A 21,283-nucleotide genomic window follows, 5' to 3' on the forward strand; every position below is an offset into this window, starting at 1 on the left:
ACCATTCTTCTAATTCTAAAAATTACAGAGGGTTGTGATTGTGGACAAAGCCAGGTGATGGCCTACCAATGGTTGGTGACAAAGGGTTGCTTGATGACTTGGCTGGTGTTGTTGCCAAAAAGACTGTTTTTAGGGGCAGATCAGTGTGATGTTGGGTCCTGGGCACAACTATGACACAGTGGTTAGTGTGATGGCGGGTCCTGGGCATACCCATGACATAGCGGTCAGTGTGACAGTGGGCCCCAGGCACTCCTGAGACACCGAAGTCAGTGTGACAGTGGCCACTGGGCATGCCTGCGACATGGTGGTTGCAAGGCTGTCAGGCCCCACTGGACTGACCAGTTTCCTCACAGGCTGATTTCCCAAGTCCGTGAAGGCCACTCCCACCCCAGATGGGGACCCTGCATGTCCCTGGAATTCATCTGTGGCCATGTACCAGACAACACAGTGGGCTGCCAATGTGGCTGCAGCCCAGTCTAACATGTGTGCCTGAGTTTTAAAGTTACATATCTGAGCTTGTAAATTAGCAACTTTTAGCTGGGAAATTGTAGTTTGGAATCAGAGGTTCTCAGAATGACTGTAGGAAAACTGAATGTTTTCTGCAAATAGTCCTCAGTTGTAGGGACAAGCCAGGCTCCCAGGGGCCACTGGCCATAAGAGCATCCCAGATCCAAAACACAGGCCTACCTGCATGCCCAGCATCTCATCAGTAGTGAACAGAGCAGACAGGAGGGGTGGCAAGCTGGAGTACATGGGGCGAAGGTAGTTCCACAGGGGTAATCACACATGACAGCCTCTGTGAGGAGGTCTGGCCAAACTGGTTTGGAAAAGCAAACACCAGCTCTGCCATCAAACAATGTGACAAGGTCCATGAGGGGGGCAGCCAATTGAGTTCCCATGAAGATGACTTGCGAACCCCTGGGGTCGCACCCACCCACCAGCCCTCCCATGGACAGCCAATGCACATCTGAAGCCTTCTCTGTAGGGTTGGCCTGTTAACTTTCTCCAGACCCACCTGGTTCTAAAGCTGCCCTTGAATGGGGAAACCCCACTTGACCCCTGTGTCTGTAATGGAAGTGATAAAACTTCTCTTAAAGGCTACAAATAATCCCCATAAAGCAAAGTCCCTCTACCTATGTGGTCACCTTACGCCTCCTGTCAGAAAGTGGGAATGAGGCCAGGCCACTGTTGGTGTTTCCACAGTCACCAGGCCATACCTATAATCTGTTTTCTGTTTACAAAAGAACAAAAAGAGAGTTTAGCTCAATTTTAAAGTTTCACATTAATAGATACCTCTAGGGTTGTTGGAAAGATGAATGTATGTAAAATGTTCAGAGCACACCCTGGCACAGAGTTGATGAAGGTTAGCTGCTGGCTGTCCCACCTGTCACTGTGAGTTTGGGGAAGGTGTGCATATGTGGCAACAAATGGGAAAATAGCAAAGGGGGACAGGGGGACTTAGGATTAAGCCTACCAGTGCCCTCCTTTGCTGATGGTCTTAACCACAGCTGACCTACCCAGCACATGGCACTGTTTGTGTACCCAATGAAACCATTTATGTAGAATACTGACATTTAAGTGGGAAACAGGCAAATTATCTTTATGATTTTATAGGTTCCCAGTAGTCAGGAAAAACATAGCAAATTCATGAACTGAAAATGGTTTACAATAGAGTTGCAAATAGGTTTATGTACTTATTCAAATTACATCTCTTGACTTAATCAACTCATTAGCATCACCAGTGGCTGCTGCTGGCATGCATGCTCTGGCAGCAGGTGCTGGGGGCAGGGACACTCGCTTTACTGATGTCCATGTTTCCACATGCTAGTGCCACATCTGTCAGACAGTTTGAATTTAGTAATATTTGCTGACATGATAATATACTAAATTTTCTGAGTGTATCTCTTAGGAAAGGTTCTTCCCCCTGCCAAGGGGCACAGCTTTAACTAGATTTTCATATAAAAGCTTGGATTTGAGGAAATGGAAGAAATTGTATATAATAATGGAATAACCTGGGGGGATTCCATCGAATGATGAATACTTTGAATTCACACAGATCACAGCTCTTGGGGTGGAAGTAAGGAAATCCAGGCAGTCTGGTGACATATGATGGAGGTAGTGACCAGGAACTGCGGAGATATGGTCTGCAGATGGCTGAATTTAGGGCTGTCACCGAATCTTTGCAGAACTCACTTTCTCATCTGCAAAATGACATTCTTGAAAAATAATCTTCAATACATCACCTTGGCTTACAACTGATATTCAGTGTCAGCATTTGGTAGCTGGGACTTGGTCTTGCAAACTTGGGTTGATCGATGAATGATGGTGTCAGGACGACCCTGGAAATGTTAGCTGTCAGGTCTGCAGATGTCTTCTTCTCTGCTCCTCCTCAGGCCCTCTGGAATTCTCACTAGACAAACTAGACACACACTGCTTCTCAAGCCCCCATCACCTTCACATCCCCTCTCCCCTGTGTTGTGCTCTCCTCCGCCTCTGACTTCTCTGTCTTCCGAGGTGTTCTGAACCAGGAAGCTGCCCCACACCCTGGCCCACTTTGCTCCTGCATTCTGGTGTTGGGGCCCAGCAGAAGTGAGGAGAGGCCACCTGGGCACCCTCCCCTGCCACCTCCCCCCTCCTGGGGTTGCGGTGCCCTACCTTCCTTTGACCCTGTGGAGGCCTTTCCACCTCCTGACACCTCCATTCAGCTCCTGGGATGAGGCAGCTTCCTAGTGTCCAGCCGAGGGCTCAGTCAGTGTCCTTTGTAGGTTCTTTTCCTGCCCGTGGCCCACACTCCTGTCCACACTCTCTTCTAAATCTCTGTCCATCTAGGCCCATCAAACACGCCACTATTTCCTGTTGCAAACACATACTGGGACAAATCTATCTTTGTATTTCCCACCACTTTGGGGGTGCATTCTGGATAATTTCTTCACATCTACACTTCAGTTCTCTAACTTTCTTCATCTATGTCTATTCTGCCGTTAAATCAGTTGAGATTTCATTCTCAATGATTACTTTTTTAAAATCAGTAAGTTTTGGTTAGAATTTTTCCAAGTCTTCTCAGTTGAGCTTTATTCTCTCTTTTTTGCTGCACACATTTAAAGTTCGTGCATTTACTTCTGTAAACATGACCTAATGCTATTTTGTGCTATGCTCCTTAATCCCAATTCTGACATCTTTGTGGCTCAATTTTTGTTCTTTGTTGTTTCTTCTGGTTCTTGTTCTAAAGCCTTTTCTTTTGGGTTTAATGATACTTTATTGTGTGCTGTTCATTTTCCATGGAAAATTATTTGTAGGGGCTCTTTGGGGCCTGGCATGCAAATGAATTCCTTCAGAGAGGACTGTGTTGGCTTTGCCAAGTCCTCTGAAATCACCATGACACCCAGTTTGGTTATGACTTCCCAGGGCCCCCTTCCCCATTTTCTGAGTGCCAAGCGTGTACCTTTGGGGCCCAGATTTATGGAGGGGCTGCTTTGTTTCTTCTCTTAGGGTGGATACTGGGCTTCTTGCCCTTTTGCCAGCCTGTGAACTCCAAAGCCTGAGTCTCTCAGTATATGTATTCAGTAAACATAAGTTTACCAGAGCCCAGGCTAGCAGAGGCTCTGAGCATGAAGCCAGTGCTGAGTTGGTCTGGGTACCTGTGTCCACTGACACGTCTTCCTGTAATCTTTAGATCATTTAAAAGTGCGCTTTAAATATATTTTAGGTACCTTTGATTGTTTTCAGTATGAGACAGATCCGGGTGTCCAGCTTACATGTGGGAGAAGTGGAATGCCTTCATTTGAAGGTTTGTCACTGTGTGTGCTGCAGGGAAGCCTGAGACTGCCTGGGTCTCTCAACAGTAGGGTAAGCCTGGATTTGGCATCTCTATGCCATCCAAAGCTATCCTAGATCTGCTACTTTTTCAACATATAGCTTATTTTAAAAGTAATTTGGCCTAGATCACATCAGCTCATACTAGCTATGGCAGTGGGCCAGCGAAATAAAAAGGGTGCAAATTGTGCTAGGCTGAAGAATGGAAAACACTATCTATGTGAAGTCATACACACCAGGCAACAATAAACTGCCTAAACTATCACATCATGAGGTTTTCTATGTTCTGTACTTTCTGGATTTATTATTGAAAGTTTGTGAACTTCTGTAAGACTCAATTTTCTCCACCCACTTTAAAGCCTTCCAAGTACTTTGCCGTTTTGAGTGGGTTTTAACTTATGTTTACTGAATATATGGTACTGTGCTTAGAAATTTTTTTTTGACAATGAGAGTAACTCAATCAAATAAAAGTTGTTTGGATTAATCCCAGTGGAAAGTGAGCTATGAAGACTGGTATCAATAGGAACAGGCTCTACCAGGAGCAAGGAAGCAGGGCGGCTGACCCAGGCAGGGTTGCTCTCTGGAGTCTTTGCACATTTAGTGCATAGTTAGGAGTGTTGGCTTATTGGTTCCCGGAGACATTGCTATATGTGTGATGTTTTTAGGGAACCATTATGAAAAATGTTTGTACCTGTATCAGCCATTTTGGTTGTGAGCCTGGGATGAATGAACAGAAAGGGTTGCTGCCTGACCTTTTCTAGTTCAAAATAGTATTTGTTGTGTCATATCTGAATTATTGACTGAACACATGCTTCTGGAGCAACCGTGTTGGAGGCCAGTGTGGTGGGTGTTCATACTGTTTGCCTTGGGCTTCCTGCCTCGTGGGATATTTCCAGCCAATGACAGAGGGGGAAGCCCTGAATTGTCAAGCTTTCTCCTTCCCAGCTGCAACTGGCTGCATTGGCTCCGGTGTCTGGTTCCCTTGGGAATGTCCAGAGAAGAGCACCCGATGTGGGCCTAGAGAAAAATAACACTATGCTGAGATGCAGGGACTGTCATCACCACAGCATAACCAAGGTTATACAGATTGATACATCCCGGTAAGTGAATATTATGTTTTTAATTCACAATAAATAGTGGAGAAAGCACTTAGCTTGCTATTGCTACAATAGTTGGTGGTAGGGCTTGGGTGGGAACTTCAGATCTTCTCCACCCTGAGGGGTGGACAGTGCAACCAGCTGTCTAACCGGCTTTCATAAACACCAAGAATTCAGATGTCTGTTGCAACATCAAACTTGTAATTGCCTTTCTTGAGTCTTTTTTTGGGTGTTTTACAGAATGCTAATCTTAAGAAATTCTTCCAGTAGATATTTAGAATCATTTGGAAATTAATCAAACATAAGTACACAATCTGACTGCAAACCTTTTATTATCACCTTTTATTTTCTTTTAGAAATTTTCATCAGACCTAAGGGTCCTTTAGGGAATTGTAAAATGGAAAGAACAGTGTGTGTGTTCATGTAATGGGATGATTCATATACTGGTGTTGTAATTGATGCACGAAACATCCCTTATCAACAGCTGCCAACATGCACAAGGCACTAGTTAAATAGCACAGGCCAGGACAATCCCACCTGTCTGTAGTGTTTTATTGACAGAAACCGTTCTTCTACCCCCCCCCCCAGAAGAAATGTACACGCACAGGTACTGCTTTAGTGAAACACCTGTGCCATGGATTATTTACAGCATACAACCCTGAGTGCATCCCATCTCCGTCTGAACACTGAAAGAAAGTAATCTCTGAAGAACAAAGTGACTCTTGACAGGCAGAGCAATAGGAAGAGTGGCTCTGGAGTTCCGCAGCCCTGGATTCCATCTCCACCTGGGCCACTCAGCAGCTGTGACTGAATGAACCACTTCACCTCTCCAAAACCAGTGTTTCCTGTGAAATAGACAGGGCCACACCCACCTCATTGAGCTGCTGTGAAATAAGTTACCTGGCATGTGCTTGAGGTTCCCTGCAAGGCAATTATTATATAAGACTCAATGAAAACTGAATGACTAGGACACGAATTTAGTGAATGTTACTGTGACCAAGTATGTAATAAGTACACAGCTAATGGGGAATCTTCTGCATTCTTACCCCATCCTGGCACTGTGATAATTATGTCATGCTTACTATCTAAGCTTCACAATCACCCCATTCTGTAGACATTGTTATTGCACTCAATTTACAATAAAGAAATCAAAAGTTTTGCCTAGATCCCATGGGTCTCAAAAATGGAGTCACCTTCTTGATGTTGTATGCAGCTCTGGAGGGAGGGCTTAGGTGGCTAACGTGGAGTGTGGCTGCCATGCTCCCACTCTGTGGAATGAGGGCAACCCCACTGGACTCATCCCTCCAAGCAGATGCTGTCTGTCCTACGGCACATTTAAGATTGGACATGACTCACAGGGACTATATAAATTTCACGGTTACATTAACACTTGCTAAGTGTTACGGACTAAAGGTTTTGTCCCTCCAAATTCCTATGTTGATGCCCAGCGCCAGTGTGATGGCATGAGGAAACAGGGCTTTTGGGGGTGATGAAGACTAGTAAGGTGATGAAGGGGGTCCCATTATGGGATTAGTGCCCAGAAGGAGAGACACCCATGTCCTCTCTCCACAGGTGAGGACATACATGAACGGCTCTAACCAGAGTGCAGCCACCTGGCACCTGAGTCTGGGCATTCTGCCCCCCAGAATGTGAGAAACAAATCTGTCATTTATAAGCCACTCCATCTGCTCCATCTGTGGTGTTTTGTCACAGCAGCCCAAGGTGATGGGCACCAGGAACAACATTAAAGTAAAACTCCCCTTCTCTTGAGTTTTCAGTGTTATAGTAACACGAGGAGGAGCCCACCTTTCAACTCTTTCTCCTCCCATGAGTTCTCCTCTTAACCAATCACTTCTCAAGGAAACGTGCACACAGATGCCATTGTGCGGGCCTGGCTCCTCTCCCCTGGGCCAGGAGCTGAGGCACTGTGGTTCACGCCAAGAGGCCAAGATCAGGAAGCTGTGGACTGGGGTGGGGTAGGTCGAAAGGCCATGGGTTAGGAGGTCATGGGTTGGGAGGCTGGGGGCCAGAAGCAGGGAGCAGGCCGATGGGCAGAATGTGGCTGTGGGCTGTGCACAGCTGGCAGCCTGGCTCCGCATCCTGTCCCTGCTCTGTGGGCTCTTTTCAGTGAGAAATGAGCTGGGCCAGTAGTCGGGGTGCTGGTTACAGGCTCCTTGGGGGAAAGTCTGTCAGTCAGAATCGAGGGGTGCATCTGTCTAGGCTATCACTGGGCTGGAGGTCTGCAGCAGCTTTCCTCCTGGGGTAGGGCTGGAGTGGTGACATAAGTGGGTATAATACACAAGCCAGATTCCAAATGCCACAGGCCTGGCAGTGCCAGGAATTCACCTAAGCAATTCTGACCTATTGGGATTGTCCTTAGCACTCAGGGCAATAAGGAACCCCATCTCCACCTCACAGAGGACAGAACAGACCCAGCCATGTCTAGACAATAGCTCACAGCAGCTGTGACACCTGCAGGTGAGGGGGCCAGAACACAGCTTCCAGGGTCCCAGGGAAACGACTGACACAGGCACTGATGAAACACCTCCCAACACCAGACTGCTCCTTGGGGCCAAGTGTGTAGTCCTCTCCAAAGGCTCCTTTAGGCAAGAAGTTTGTCACATTTCTCTGGCACAGATTCTGCTGCAAGAAATATTTTTCACCAACCATAATTATAGCAACAAGAGGGTAGGACAGAGGAGACCAGGTCCAGAAAATAGAGGCCCAGAAAAACAGCCTTTTTACTGTGCCCTGCTGTGACTGTCAGAAGTCACCAGAAGGCACTGCAGGGCACCCTTGAGAGTGTCCTTTGCCCGGGTAGGGCTAACATTCCCGTCACGGGCCTCACACTCTGAGGAGTCCCAGTAACCAGACAACCCCATGATACAGTCAGTATCAGCTCAGGAACTGGTGATCTGCCTTCTGCTGAAGTGCCTTTTCCGACTCTCCTGGAAGGGCCCTCGAGAGCCAGTTCCCCCAGAGACTAGCAGCTTGGTCTTGGTCTGGAATACACCTGCCCCCAGGCAGCTGCACTCAGCCTGGCAAAGTGCACCTGGAAAAGGAAGAGTATTGATTCCCATAGATGTGCAGGTTGTGTGGGATACCTGGTGCCCATCAAGGGCATATGGCTGTGGGACCATGCTGCTTCAGGTTGCTGGTGCCTTCACAGACAGGCCTGATGGCTGAGCAACTGAAAAGCAGGTGGCTCCTGGCAAGTGGTCTGCTTGTCCTATACCCCCTTTCCAATTTCACACCCACAGATGTATAATGAGGGGAGGGTGTTTTATACATCTCTTTTCATGAGCTAGTTCTTGTTCTTGAAAAGCTAGCAAATAACTTGGGTTCTGCATGACCATGCTCAAGGGTTGATGCTATTGTCACACCCAGGACTTGAGATTCCTGATAAGAAATTTGACATTTAATATGGGTTATGGCAATACTCAGATCATTATCTTGTGCTGATCCAATGAAGTTTTATAGGAAATTTTATTAATGATAGTCATTACATTACTTACTCTTGCCTTATGTTTTTTTGCAGATGGAACTTAATCAACTATTGCAGACAAGCCTTTGGAGGTGGGCATTATTTCCCTATTTTGTGAAAGAGAAACCAGGGCTGAGGGTCTAATATGCAGTTTGTGAGGTGCAGAGCTGCATGTGAGCTCAGGCCCTTAACAACTCACCATGGAGAGTGCTTATCAAGCGTTTTAAGCTAAAATGATTTCAAATTCATGGGAGAATAGTAAAATACCAAAGACCTGTCAGTTTTTCATTTATTCTCACATGAATGTTAATACACTTTTGTCCTATATCTGGTTTCTTAATGAATGTCTCCCTTCTGTTATACATGAACAAGAGGACTTTCACATAAAACCTAAAAAATTACATATGTTGATATTTTATATTGTTATTATCACTTTAAAAAATTCTGTTCCCTCCAGATACTATCTGTATAAATGATTTTGTTTATGGGTTGGCTCAAGAGATGCTGGTCCTCAGCGGGGTCTAGTCTTGTTTGCCACCTTGAGCTGCGTGACCCTGGGGAAAAGCAAGCCTCTGATCTTACTTCAGCACACATCAGAAAGCTGTTGGGAATATTACTGAGACAGGGACCATGGGCTTAGACAGAGTAGGGTGAGGGCCTCCAGAAAAAGGAAGGCAAGATATTTACAGTCAAAGCAATGTAACAATGTAAAGTCCCTATTGAAAGGAAGATCCCAGCTTAAAGCCAAAATTGCATTTTGAAAAAAAACCCAGGAAGTTTAAGAAGAAGATTCTTAACATACTCTTTAGCAAACAAATAACTCTGCCCTTGGAGGAAGGGCATATAGTCTTGATTGATATGCTCCCAAACCGGGAAGCTGCTATCCTGGGAGGGGACCAGAGCAGTAAATTTTTTGTGTTAAGCTAATTTTACCTAGAGGACTTATAAGAAACTTAATGTCTCATCCAAGATACTTGAGACCATTTAACAAGTCCACACCCCTAGCCCTTTGTCACATTCCTGAAAAATCCTTAAAAGGGGGAACCCCCAACCTTTCAAGGGTGCTTCTCTCTGAGGTTGCCTGCACTTCCTGGGTGCAAAACTTTAACGTTTCCCAACCTTTCAGGTTGCTCCTCTCTCACTCTGAGGTCGCCTGCACTTTCTCTCTAAGTAACATTAAAAGACTTTTACTCTGCTTCACTACTGTGTCTCTGCCCTTCAATTCCTTGTCGCGGCGGGACAAGAACTGAGGAAATACACAACGCTTCTCCCCCCAACACTAGGAGCCATAGGCCAGCTGCTAGTTACTGGCCTTGTGGGGCCTCGGTTTCACCACCCACCTCACAGGGTTGTAGGACTTCAGGAAGGTAGTATGCGGTCAAATGCTTTGAACAGTGCTAGGCACATGGTCACACCTACAGAAGGTTTACCACGGGGATGTGGTTCGGCGTTGCCCAAGGTGGTGTCCTCTTGTTAACAGAAACCACAGTAGAGATTGTCGGTTTCCTGAGGCAGATTCCAGAGGGCTCCTAACATACTGTGGGGAGCTGCTTGCAGCCCTCTCCCCGGACAGGGCTTCTCCTCTGTCCCGTGTCCGGATCCGGCACTCTTGGCACATGTCCTGGCCTGCCCCTCCCTTCATCCCTTATGCAGTTCCACACCGGACAGCAGCAGGCCTGTCCTGCTCTTGGATCTGGCTGTTCCGAGAGTGTAGGCGGGATTCAGGGCGTGGGGGCGGGGCCCTAGGCGCTTTGACATGCTGGGAATCCGGCGGGTGGGCACATCAGGGACGGAAATGTCTAGGTGAAGATAAACCCTCCGGAGTCACCGATATCTCCCGAAGCCCCCGAGCCCTCCGTGTCCCTCTGGTCCCCTGGACCGCCGACACCCCCGGAGATCCCCCGTACCCCCCGAGTCCCTGGACCCTTGACACATCCAAAGCCCCAGAGCTCCCAGAGCCCCCGGATCCCCGATACCCCGGAGTCACCTGAATCTCCAGTGAGACAGGGACCATGGGCTTAGACAGAATAGGGTGAGGGCCTCTGGAAAAAGCAAGGCTGGATATTTACAGTCAGAGCAATGTAAGTACATGCAAGGAAACCCCCTACCAAAACTCTGTGTTGAACATTAAGCTCTAGAGTCATTCTTCATTGAGATCAGTTAATATTCCCCAGATAAAGAAGAGTAGCACATGCTTTTATTATGCTAATCATTTGTAATCATGTGTACGGTTCACCTTAGCATGCTAAAGGCCCAGGCCTATTTGCTGTCTTTCCTCCTTCAGATCTGATGAGGTGATTTTGCAAACGGGGCAACTAATTTAGCATGCAGACCCAGCTGTAAATAACATAGTAAAAGGCAGGAAAGATTCCACCTTAAAGATTAGATTGCATTTTAACACCCAGTAAGTTTAACAAGTAAGATTCTTAACTTACTCTTCAGCAAACAGACAATACCTCAGCCCACCTTGGGGGCTGGGCAGGCGGCCTTTTGATATGCTCCCAAACCAAGACGCCGGTATCCCAGAGAGAAATCAAGGCAGGAAATTCCTTAAATTAATTTATAATATTCAGGGACCACTTAACAAGTCCACACCCCTAAGCTTTTTTTCATGTTCCCAAATATCCTCAACTGCCTGTAAAACCCCTAGACAACGCACCACTACGGGCTCTCCTGTCCCCTCCTGGCTCACGCCAGGAGCTCTGTCTGTCCTCTCACTGTATCTCTCAATAAATGTCTCCCTGGCTCTCCTACCTTGACTGTTTGCTAAGTTCATTCTTCGACTCCGCAAACAAGAACCCCGGTATCACCAGGACCCCGACATCCCGTACCCCCGAGCCAGGCTGGCCTGGGCGGGAGTAGCATGGACCCCAGGGCCCCTTCCGTGCCCACAGACCTCCCCGCCCCCGTGCTCTCCAACTTACCCCCAGCCCAGTGTCCTACTCAGTTAAGGACCTCCGTCCGGCAGGGGCGCTGTATGACGCAGAGAGCGTGCTTGGGAGTGCAGGGACGCCAGGAAGTGACGCGTGCGAGCAGGCGGAAGTCCCATCTGCCGGAAGTCCCGCCTGCCGGAAGTCCTGCCCGCCCATCGGCCCCGTCCCGCGTGTCCGGCAGTCAGCATGGCGCACTACAACTTCAAGAAAATCACTGTGGTCCCGTCTGCCAAGGTAGGGCTCCGAGGCGTCCGCTCCCTCTATTCTCCTGGGCCGGGAGGGCGCAGGCCTGCAGACCGGGCTGGGGAGGGGCCGCCTCCCCTCAGGCCCCGCGTCCTGCACTACGCTTCGGTATTAGCTCCCTGGGGTTAGGGGATCCCCGGAGTGGGGTCCCTCCCGAGAGCTGTGGGGAGAGTCAGGGAAAACTCGATGGAGCAGGTGACTTTTGAACTGGCCTCGTAAGGATTCCAGGAATCCTTTAGATGAAGAAGGTCTTGGTGAGACATTTATGCCCTTTCTCTTGCCAATACCACTGTGGGCACCTCTCCGCTGTTGTTTGCCTGCACTGGGGAGTTCGTGTAAAAATCTTTTGTGTCCTCCTCCGTCACCTGCCATATCTTAAGACATAACAGTGGATTTTAGTTTGGGCTATTATTCTGTGTACTTTCAAAATCAAAGAAGGGCAAATTGTGGGCTTTCTCTCTGTAGTATTTTTTCTGACTTATGCTTGAGTCGTCTAAGTTTCAAAGATTCTTAGGTATTTGGAAATTAAGATAACATCAAGAAAGTTTTGGATAACATTTATTTAGCAGTCATTTGCTAAGTGTTTCTTAAAGGCCAGAAATTAAGATGAACAGAGTTGTAGGTACAAGGTTAAAGATTTAGTTAGAAAATGTGTTTGTAGCTTCAAGTTTATAGTGTTACTAGATACTAGCCTTTTAAGAAGGTTTCAGATAAGCAGATGAGAAGTAGCCATTTTTGGTGTAAACTTGTCCTATTTTATTTAATCACAGGACTTCATTGACCTGACATTATCGAAGACTCAACGCAAGACTCCAACGGTTATTCATAAACATTATCAAATTCATCGCATTAGACATTTTTACATGAGGAAAGTCAAATTTACTCAGCAGAATTACCACGACAGACTCTCTCAGATTCTAGCGGATTTCCCCAAATTGGATGTGAGTGACTCTGAGGAATGCACGTGGTTATTTAAATATGTGCCTTCAGATAATTGGTGTTTAATCAGCTTGGTGTACTCATCTGACACCTAATCAGGGACAGAAAATAATTGACTTGTCATTGTTTGCTCTGAGTTAGTGGCAAAGCTGGGAGCAGAACTCAGGTGTTTTAATTCCTGAGAATTCCTCCTTCCCAAACTAAACTCCATCTGTGAGGGCCCAGAGCTGTCTCCTCAAGCCTTCTTTGTGACCTCTGGCTTGCAGGGCCAAACCAGGCTCTCTGAGAGTGAGGACTGTGAACCCAGAAGCCCAGGGTGCCCGTGGCTCCCAAGTGTGTCTGGGCCTTCTCTGCTGCCTCTTCCAGGGCTCTTTTTCTGTGGCCTCAGGTTGGGTCATTGTCTTGAGGTCACCACTCTTTGTCGTTCTGTTGCTTCATTAGCCAATGATGGTCAGTTAAGCATTGACCAAGTCTTGCCTCACTGGTGAGAAGAAATGGGGATCTGTGACTTCTACATTAAGTAAGAAGTTGGACTCTTCACTTCGCTGCTTAGAGCAGTTTGCCTGTTTGTTTAGCGACATGAAGCCAAGCATACACTGCATATGACATCCCTGTGTGGGGTCATTCAGTTGCAAGGTTATATGAGGTGTTGAAGAATATGGGGCCAGAAATATAGGGTGAGATTAAATTCACTGATGCCTGGAATTAGTCCCTGAAGATAGGTTAAGGTGAGAGAGAAAAGGTTGGTTTATGTGACAAGAATTTCTTTTACACTTAAAAAAGTAGTAATAGCTGGTTTAAGAAATAAAGGTGTTTAAGGTAAAGAGTAAAGTTTTGCTGTGGACAGGCGACTTGTTCTTGTCTGGGACTTGACACAGCTGCTACATAGATGCTGTCAGGTATGTGAATAGTTTCTTGGGAAAGGACAGGTGCTATAGGAAGGACATAGGGGTGGGAAAATTTAAGTATCTGATTGTCCTAAACTGATTTGATGTTAGAAATGTGTGGTTTGAGTAAAGAGAAAATAGTTTGATCTAATTAGTGCTCAGTTTTTGTGGTTCTTTGTAAGAAGTTTTATCTTTTTTGTCTTTGGTATCATTTTTAGTACATTAGAATTTCAAATTTATGAACATGCTCTTGCTTGTCTTTTTTAAGCTTTATTTGGTTATCTGAGGATGAATTTAAGAGTAGAGAGTTAGAGTAAGTCACCTTCATTGAGTGATTGCTGTGTCTCGTACTGTTTAGGTATAGGAGTACAGCAGTATTCCTGGTGGGGGTTGGGTGGGGGAGGATAGCACACGTGGAAATTAGTAGTATTTCGGATGAGTAAGGAGAGCAGGGAGGCCCCGTGCAGAGTGTTTATCAGTGACCTGAAGGCAGTGAGGTGGTGAGCCTGGCTGCTGGGGGAAGAGCTGTGTAGGCACAAAAACTGAGTGCAAAGGCCCTGAGGTCCGGATTGTATCTTGGAGGAACAGGAGGATCCAGCAGGTGGAGCAAGTGTTTGTGGGGCAGAGTAGGTGGAGGAGGGTCAGAGAGGCTGGGTGGGCTTGAGTTCTGTGTTGATGCCTTGGAGGTGAGCTGGGACCTGCCATGCTTTTACCTACCTGTAAAGGATGCCTGGGCTGTGGGGTTCAGGGGTCCCTTGGAGGTTAATGCAGCGAGTTAGCTTGTGCTAAGGAACTGAGACACAAGAGGAGGAAGAGCTAATGGATGTGCTATGGCACAGGTGTGGCTCGAATAGGATGGGGAGTAGGTGTGCGCTAAGCATGAGATGGGCCTGAGGGTCCTCTAGAAGAGCTGGGCTTGTGAGAGGTCTGGCCTTGTGACGAGCAGGTGGGCTATGAGGACATGGGTGCACTCAAAACCTCATGAGCCACCTGAGTCATGAGCATGGAAAGGAAAGCGCTCTGGGCCGGTAGTTGAATTCTGTGCAGTGGGGTGGGGCAATGAGCCTGCTGGGAGTTTGATAAGTGGCCAGTGAGAGGGAAGAGCCAGACAGGTGCCCTGGAGGCTGGTGACAGTGAGAGGATGCAAGGCCGGCAGCCCAGTGCCTGGGGGCCTAGAGGTGAAGGGAGGAGGGGAAGGCTGGTCTGACAGTAGAAACCATCCTGGTGAGACTGGGTTGACGAGCACCAGAGGGAAGGCAAGGTACTTGCCAAGAAGGAGAGTGACGAAACGGAAGAATTGTACGTTTCAGGGGAGTTTTAAAACTTAAAAAATTTTTTGGGAAGTAACAGCATGTTTGCAGGCTGATGAGAATGGACAGTTGAAGAGGAAAGAATTTCTGGAGCTCAGCCTTCAGTATGGGGATGGTGTGGTGCACAAATGGAGACGTGGCCTTGACTGGGTCCATGGATGGTGGCCCCACGGGAGCGGGGATGAAGGGAGTATTTTCCGCACAGGGCAGGTGCAGGCCAAAGCGACCCTTGGGCTTCCTTTGGCTTTCTCAGAACTAAACAGGCCTGGGCCAGGAGAGAGGGCTGGGAAAAGTGCCGGGCTTTGAAGAGAGTGGGGATGGCGGCTGTGTTTGCCTTGGAATGTGTTCTTCAAGTTGGGGTGAGGAACTTTTGTATCAAATGACTGCTTTGTTTTTGTTCCAGGATATCCATCCATTTTATGCTGATTTGATGAACATTCTTTATGACAAGGATCATTACAAGCTGGCCCTAGGACAAATAAATATTGCCAAAAACCTGGTGGACAAGTAAGGTATTTTCCTGGTAGAGTATTCTTAAATTACTTTAAGAAATGAAAAACGTCTTACATATTTCTTTTTATTTAAGTGTTGCTAAAGATTATGTGCGGCTTATGAAATACGGTGATTCTCTCTATCGCTGCAAGCAGCTGAAGCGTGCTGCCCTTGGGCGAATGTGTACTGTAATCAAAAGGCAGAGGCAGAGTTTGGAGTATTTGGAACAAGGTACTTGTTTTGCAAAAAAGTTGTTTTTACAGTGTTCTGTTGAGGCTCTTGATCCTTGTTGAGAACTCATTATGTTTGTTTTTGTTTTTTACTGTAGAGATGACAGGGTCAAATTATTTTTCTAGCTTAGCCTGTAAGAAGTCCTAAATAGGCTAGTTATTACTGAAAAGCCTAGCATTTATAATGATTACAAATGAATAACACTGCTAAGAAAATTTGTGTTTTCCATATTTAATATGTAAGGCACATAGATTATAAATCGTAGGAAAATACCAAAAAATAAATACAAATGAAATGACCTATAGTTTAACCTATTGACATTTTAACTGTTTTAAAAAAAAATTTTTTTTTATACCATGTGTTAGTATCAAACTGCTCTTCTTGTTTTGTTAAGTGATAGTTTTATTTAATAGGACAGTTTCTGAGTGAATGTAGTAGGATTTTTATTGAAACGATTATTTGCTGTTTGCATGCATATGTTTTTAAACTACAGATATTTTTAACTTGTTTGGTTTTGTTGCCCCTCCCCTGGCATTTTGCAAATAATTTGTGACAAGACTGTAATCTTGGCTGCTTTCATGCTTGTGGTAGCCCAGTGGTGTCACTGGGCTATGCATCATGGACTCGGTGCCTGAAGTCCAGGCATTGCATGGAGTTAAACCACTGTCTATCCAGGGAGTGACGGTACACATACTTGCTTGCTCGCTCTCTTAAGAACACTTTTCCAAGTATTTCACTAGACATGGTCTGGGCACTTGTCAGACATGTTTTGGCCCCCGCTTTGACCCAGTCAATAGGACAAGCCCTTTGGTCAGGCTTGGGAGCAGTATTTTTGGTGCGGCCACACTTGGGAGGCACTCTTCTGTATGCTGTGGTGCCTCTGCAGCAAACCCTTCTTTTGTTCATTCTCCGTCATTTTGTTTTCTCTCTTGCCTATGTTATAAATACTGGAGTGAGGTTGATGGAACCAGGGCCTGGGTTTAACTAAATCAAGCAGATCTTATACTTTGAGTTTCTTATTTTTCTTACAAAAGTAAGCATGTCTAAACGTTTTGCAGTGCGTCAGCATTTGTCCCGTCTGCCAACCATTGATCCAAACACGAGGACCCTGCTGCTGTGTGGGTACCCAAATGTTGGCAAGTCCAGCTTCATCAATAAGGTCAGTCTGTCTCTGAGGTGGAAGTGCTGCCCTTGGGCTGCTGCCCTTGGCTTGGAACACTGGTTCAAAGGAGGATGGACTGTCAGAGCCTGCGCTTTTGCTACAGGAGCCAGTTTGGTGTATTCTTGTGTGTGTCCCTCAGTTTCTGAGCAATCTGAGACGTTTAAGTGCATTATAGGAAACACTGGGTACCTGATGAGGCTGTGGGGCTGGGGTGTGAGGAGATGGAGCTGCCGTTCTTGCCAGCCCTCTGTGTGAGGTCTTCTGTTTTGTTGTCCTACCAAAGCAGTTGGGCTCTGTCCACATGGTGCTGGATGGACGTTGTCTGAGAGGGGTGGGGCATAGAGCTCATGTGACTAGATGTTGTGCTGCTGTTTCAGGTGACAAGGGCAGATGTGGATGTGCAGCCCTACGCGTTCACCACCAAGTCTCTGTTTGTGGGGCACATGGATTACAAGTATCTGCGTTGGCAGGTGAGTGCCCTGCTTGTGAAACCGCAGCTTTCCTAGGGGAGTTTTATTTGGAGGGGCTCTGAAGAACAAGAGTGTCCCTGTGCGGGGGTGCTGAGATCATAAGACTGAGTGGGTGGGAAAAGGCTCTGTGGGGTCCCGGAAGCATCCCCACAAGAAATCTCTGAGCTTTGGGGCTGTCTGAGGCAGTTCTTGTCTCTCTGATAGAGGTCAGGGAAAGCAGCTACCTCCAGTATGGATTTCTGCATTGTGTGACCGGGATGCCAGTGGTGACGTGAGGGTCTCCATGTCACCCTTCTGGAACCTGTTGGTAGAAATGGCATTTGCTATTGAAAAGCATGAGGCAATGTTTGACAGTTAGATTTGACTTTATAAATGATGACGTGATTCCTAATGCATGGGTGTTTGCTGATCTTGGCGTGGGCTGGCCCTCTGATCAGCTCACAGGGCCCCTCCACACACACCTCCTTTTTCCTTAATATCTAGGGATTGTACACTTCCCCCAGTGCCTTGCTGGTTTTGTCGATCATGTGGGAGACCAGTATTTCATTGGGTTTATGTGTGTGCGTGACTCCTGGGGTGTGCTGGGTGCAAAGCTGGGGAATGTGTGTGATTCGTAGGTTGTAGACACTCCAGGGATTTTGGACCATCCTCTGGAGGATCGGAACACCATCGAAATGCAGGCCATCACGGCCCTGGCCCACCTGCGTGCTGCCGTCCTCTACGTGATGGACGTGTCTGAGCAGTGCGGTCATGGCTTGAGGGAGCAGCTGGAGCTCTTTCAGAACATCCAACCCCTCTTCACCAACAAGGTAAGTGCTGACTACACTCTAGGCCCTCACCTGCAGTGCAAAGGTAGTAAATTCCATTATTTTTCTTCCTTGCTCCAGCCTCTTATAGTCGTAGCAAACAAATGTGACGTGAGGAGAATAGCTGAGCTTTCTGAAGATGACCAGGTAAGTCCCTTAATGTTCTAAGTATTCTTACTGATCTTGGATATCCTCTCAGACAACCAAAGCTGGGCAGGTATCTTAGCAATGTAAGTCCAGTGTCTTATTTTACAGTTGAGATAATAGTGTCAGTGGTTCAGCCACATGACATTATAAAGATCTATTAGTGACAAACTCAACTTGGAATTTCCTGATTCCTACTTTTATAGCTCTGGAAACATCCATGGGTTTGCCAGGTGGTCCATTTCACCTGTGGAAGGCATGTTACTTGGAAAGGGACTGTTCTCTCATTGGTGCCTTAAAGGGGGCAGAGTGCTGTAAGATGGGCTTAGCCTCTGCAGGATGGACTGCAGGGAGTTTGTGGGTAGGAAGGCTGCCTGGCTACCTGGGTGTCCTGGACCTGCTGCATGGACTCTATGGGGATGTAGGTTTGGGAACTGACTGAGTGAGGAGGGAAGGAGCAGCACCAGGCTCTGCAGAGCTGTATGCAGCCTCTGCTGAGTTTACAAGAGGCTGTCAGCATTGTCAGCCCTTTTCCAAACTGATCTCTAGACTCATTCAAGTCCACAGCTCTCTTTACTGGGCGTCTTGCAGAATAAATGCTTTGAGAAGCTTTGCACTAGTATGCTGGTTCTCAGATTCTCGGGCACACCCCTGGCTATGTGATCAAAAATTCTAGGAGGTGCCCACAGCCTCTTCCCAGCATCTATCTTTTGCTATTTGGATATTTAAAACTTGGTAGAAATTAGGTTTTTTAAGCAGCCAACCTGGTTTCCTTGGGGCATTGCACTGTATTCTTTAAATTACAAATTAGATAAACAGTGACATCAGACAGTTTACTTGTGTTTGAAAGGCCCAAATACCTGTCGAGTCATCTGTTTTTCAGGCTAGAAGGCATTGGAAGGCAGAGGCGAGGGAAAGTCTAGAACAGCAGGCAGGGAAGGGGGAAGCTGAGCTCAGGTCCCAGCCTGCCTTTCCACTGCTTCCCTTAGAATCAGTGGTGGTAGCAGCTGTATCATGGGGTTGTTTACCAGTGACATTGGCGGGAAAGGGGGCTAAAGTCGGACAGTGTGACTATAGTGGCTGCTATTGGGTTACTATAGGCTGGCACAACTGGTCTCCTGCCCTGTTCATTGGTGATTCTGACCTCAGAGCACAATTGCTGAACGCTGCATCACAAGCTTGGGTAGACACGGTGTCTTGGGACACATGCTAGTTTTGGTGGGCTTGGCTTTCAGACCTGGTGTTCCCCAAGACCACTGCTCCTTCCGGGGTGGGGTTTGATGGGTAAGTCAGACCTGCCTGTCGTAAGGCAAGTCGGTCATGTTCCTGAGAAGCTTACCCCTCATGGGCTTGTTTACCTGCATCGGTGGTGAGGCACTAGCATAGCCTTAGGGGAGGGTAAGCAGATGGATATCCTTGCTTGGAAGGTCTTAGTGATTGACATGCAGCTTGAGTCCTAAACATTTTTCTGTTGTTTTCTAAGTAATTCTCTTAGGCTGCAGAGGCCAAATATTTTATAAAAAAGAGAATTGTAAACATTCTTTTAAAAGTCCCTGCCTTGACCCTGACAAATTTCTTTGTGAAGGGTGTGGTCTCACAGTATTTCCAAGAGCCTCTGGTTTGATCCTCCCAATAATCTGTATTTTCATAATCATAGAAGAATTTAAGGAGAACAAATAACTTATTGGGAGCCATCCTTCAAAGAGTTAAAAAAACCACAGAGGTGCTAATTACAATTACATTATTATCACCCATTTGCAGAACAGCAAGATTTATTCATGGGGAGCTAAAAATAAATAATGCACCTTTACTTCTCTTTTGTATTGCCAGAAAATATTTGCAAATTTGCAGGCAGAAGGATTTCCTGTGGTGGAGACCAGCACCCTGACGGAAGAGGGAGTCACCCAAGTGAAAACAGAGGTGGGCACCTCTGGGCAGGTAGCGGTGGCCATGTGACCAGCTCTCTGGTTTAGGAAGAGTCAGTTGTGGGAACTCTCCTCTAGTGTTTCCAGCACTGAGCATTGAGAGGTGGGCGGTGAGCCTGGGATTTGAGGGGGTGCCCCACCTCAAGTGGTGACGTTCTCCAGGCCTGCTGTGCCCTCCCTGCCACCAACTCCAGGGGCTGTGGGAAGTCCCCCTTAGAGTGTGTTCAGAAGCACATGGAAAAGTGTGGCAGAACCAAGACAAGCTGGGGCAGTGTAATGAATGATTGCTCTGTTGGATTTTTTTCTTAACCTGAGCTACAAAGGGCAGCTCTCCGTTTGGAGCCCTCAGTAGGGAGCAGGGCGCGAGGTGCCTTCTGGGAGCCACGCCTGGGCACCTTGGGGTGCTGCCTCAGTTTGGGCTGGGCCTGGCCTGGAGAGGGGGTGTGTGGCCCATCCAGCACTGTGGGTCTCAGTGGGACTTGCCACAGGAGTTGCTCCCGAGGGGAGTGTGGAGCAGTTGTGGGCCTCTGGACCGCTGGTGGGATGCACAGGGTCGGGTCCTTCCTGACAGGAGTGCCTTGTGAGTGGTGTCTGTTTCCTCTCCTTCCTAGGCCTGTGACAGGCTTTTGGCTCATCGGGTTGAAACCAAAATGAAAGGAAACAAAGTGAATGAGGTGCTGAACAGGTTGCACTTAGCTGTCCCAAACAAGAGGGATGACAAGGTAAGGGCCTCCATGATCAGACCAGCTCCCCACACACTCTTTAGGGGCACAGAGTCAGCCTCGTGTGCACCAGAGAGCCCTGGGGTTTCTTACATAGAGTGAAAATTGTGCCATGTGTATCAGAAGGAATGGAAAGGTAAAAGACATTAAGCTGCTAGGGTACAGCCTGTGCCTCCACCAGAGGCCGTTACTGGGAACTGTCTTAACTTCCCAGAAATACTTTTGGCATGTAAGCATATTTTTAAAACAATTTTAAACGCAGGTATGTAAACGTATAAACACAGATGTGTTTTTAAAATATTTTCATTGTTGCCATTATAAACACGTCCGGTGCACTTCTGTATACACAGGTCTTTGATTTTAATTGGAAATGTATTCGTAGAGTGACTTAGGGTGTGACATGGGATCATGTCCTTGCCTTCCAAGGGGGCCTTACTCGTCTATAGGGTACAGACCATTCGGGAATGCTTGTTTCCCTGTGCTGCTGAGGATGGGGTTAGCATCTGTCTCAGGTGAGGACGGTTCCGTTGTGGTACATTTCTTTAATGGTTAGTGTGGGCAAGCATTTTCATTGTGTTTGTTGGCTTTTTTAGTTCTTTAAGTAAGCCATTTTTAAAAAATTGAA

At 47.0% G+C, this 21,283-nt stretch overlaps 1 protein-coding gene and 1 long non-coding RNA gene across 3 annotated transcripts in view; one reads left to right on the forward strand and one right to left on the reverse strand.

Annotated features, from left to right (window-relative positions):
- Window positions 1-4,572: 4,572 nt before the first annotated feature.
- LOC118925175 (uncharacterized) lies at window positions 4,573-11,411 on the reverse strand. Of its 2 annotated transcripts, none has more exons than XR_005029944.2 (3): window positions 11,319-11,411; window positions 6,717-6,876; window positions 4,573-5,755 (listed from the first exon to the last, which is right to left on the reverse strand). It is a non-coding gene; the product is annotated as an uncharacterized LOC118925175 (long non-coding RNA). The 2 variants fall into 2 exon arrangements; XR_005029942.2 differs by lacking the exon at window positions 11,319-11,411 and adding an exon at window positions 11,149-11,296.
- Window positions 11,412-11,451: 40 nt separating this feature from the next.
- GTPBP4 (GTP binding protein 4) overlaps window positions 11,452-21,283 on the forward strand; it is a 31,615-nt gene continuing 21,783 nt past the window's right edge. The window contains exons 1-10 of the mRNA XM_036910736.2: window positions 11,452-11,561; window positions 12,341-12,511; window positions 15,110-15,213; window positions 15,293-15,429; window positions 16,488-16,588; window positions 16,969-17,061; window positions 17,679-17,870; window positions 17,949-18,014; window positions 19,842-19,931; window positions 20,548-20,658. Of these exons, the coding sequence (XP_036766631.2) occupies window positions 11,514-11,561; window positions 12,341-12,511; window positions 15,110-15,213; window positions 15,293-15,429; window positions 16,488-16,588; window positions 16,969-17,061; window positions 17,679-17,870; window positions 17,949-18,014; window positions 19,842-19,931; window positions 20,548-20,658 (1,113 nt within the window). The 5' untranslated portion in view covers window positions 11,452-11,513. The remainder of the gene's footprint in view (window positions 11,562-12,340; window positions 12,512-15,109; window positions 15,214-15,292; window positions 15,430-16,487; window positions 16,589-16,968; window positions 17,062-17,678; window positions 17,871-17,948; window positions 18,015-19,841; window positions 19,932-20,547; window positions 20,659-21,283) is intronic.

The sequence above is a fragment of the Manis pentadactyla genome, chromosome 3 (genome assembly GCF_030020395.1).
Source record: "Manis pentadactyla isolate mManPen7 chromosome 3, mManPen7.hap1, whole genome shotgun sequence".
In the NCBI taxonomy this organism is placed as follows: Eukaryota; Metazoa; Chordata; class Mammalia; order Pholidota; family Manidae; genus Manis; species Manis pentadactyla.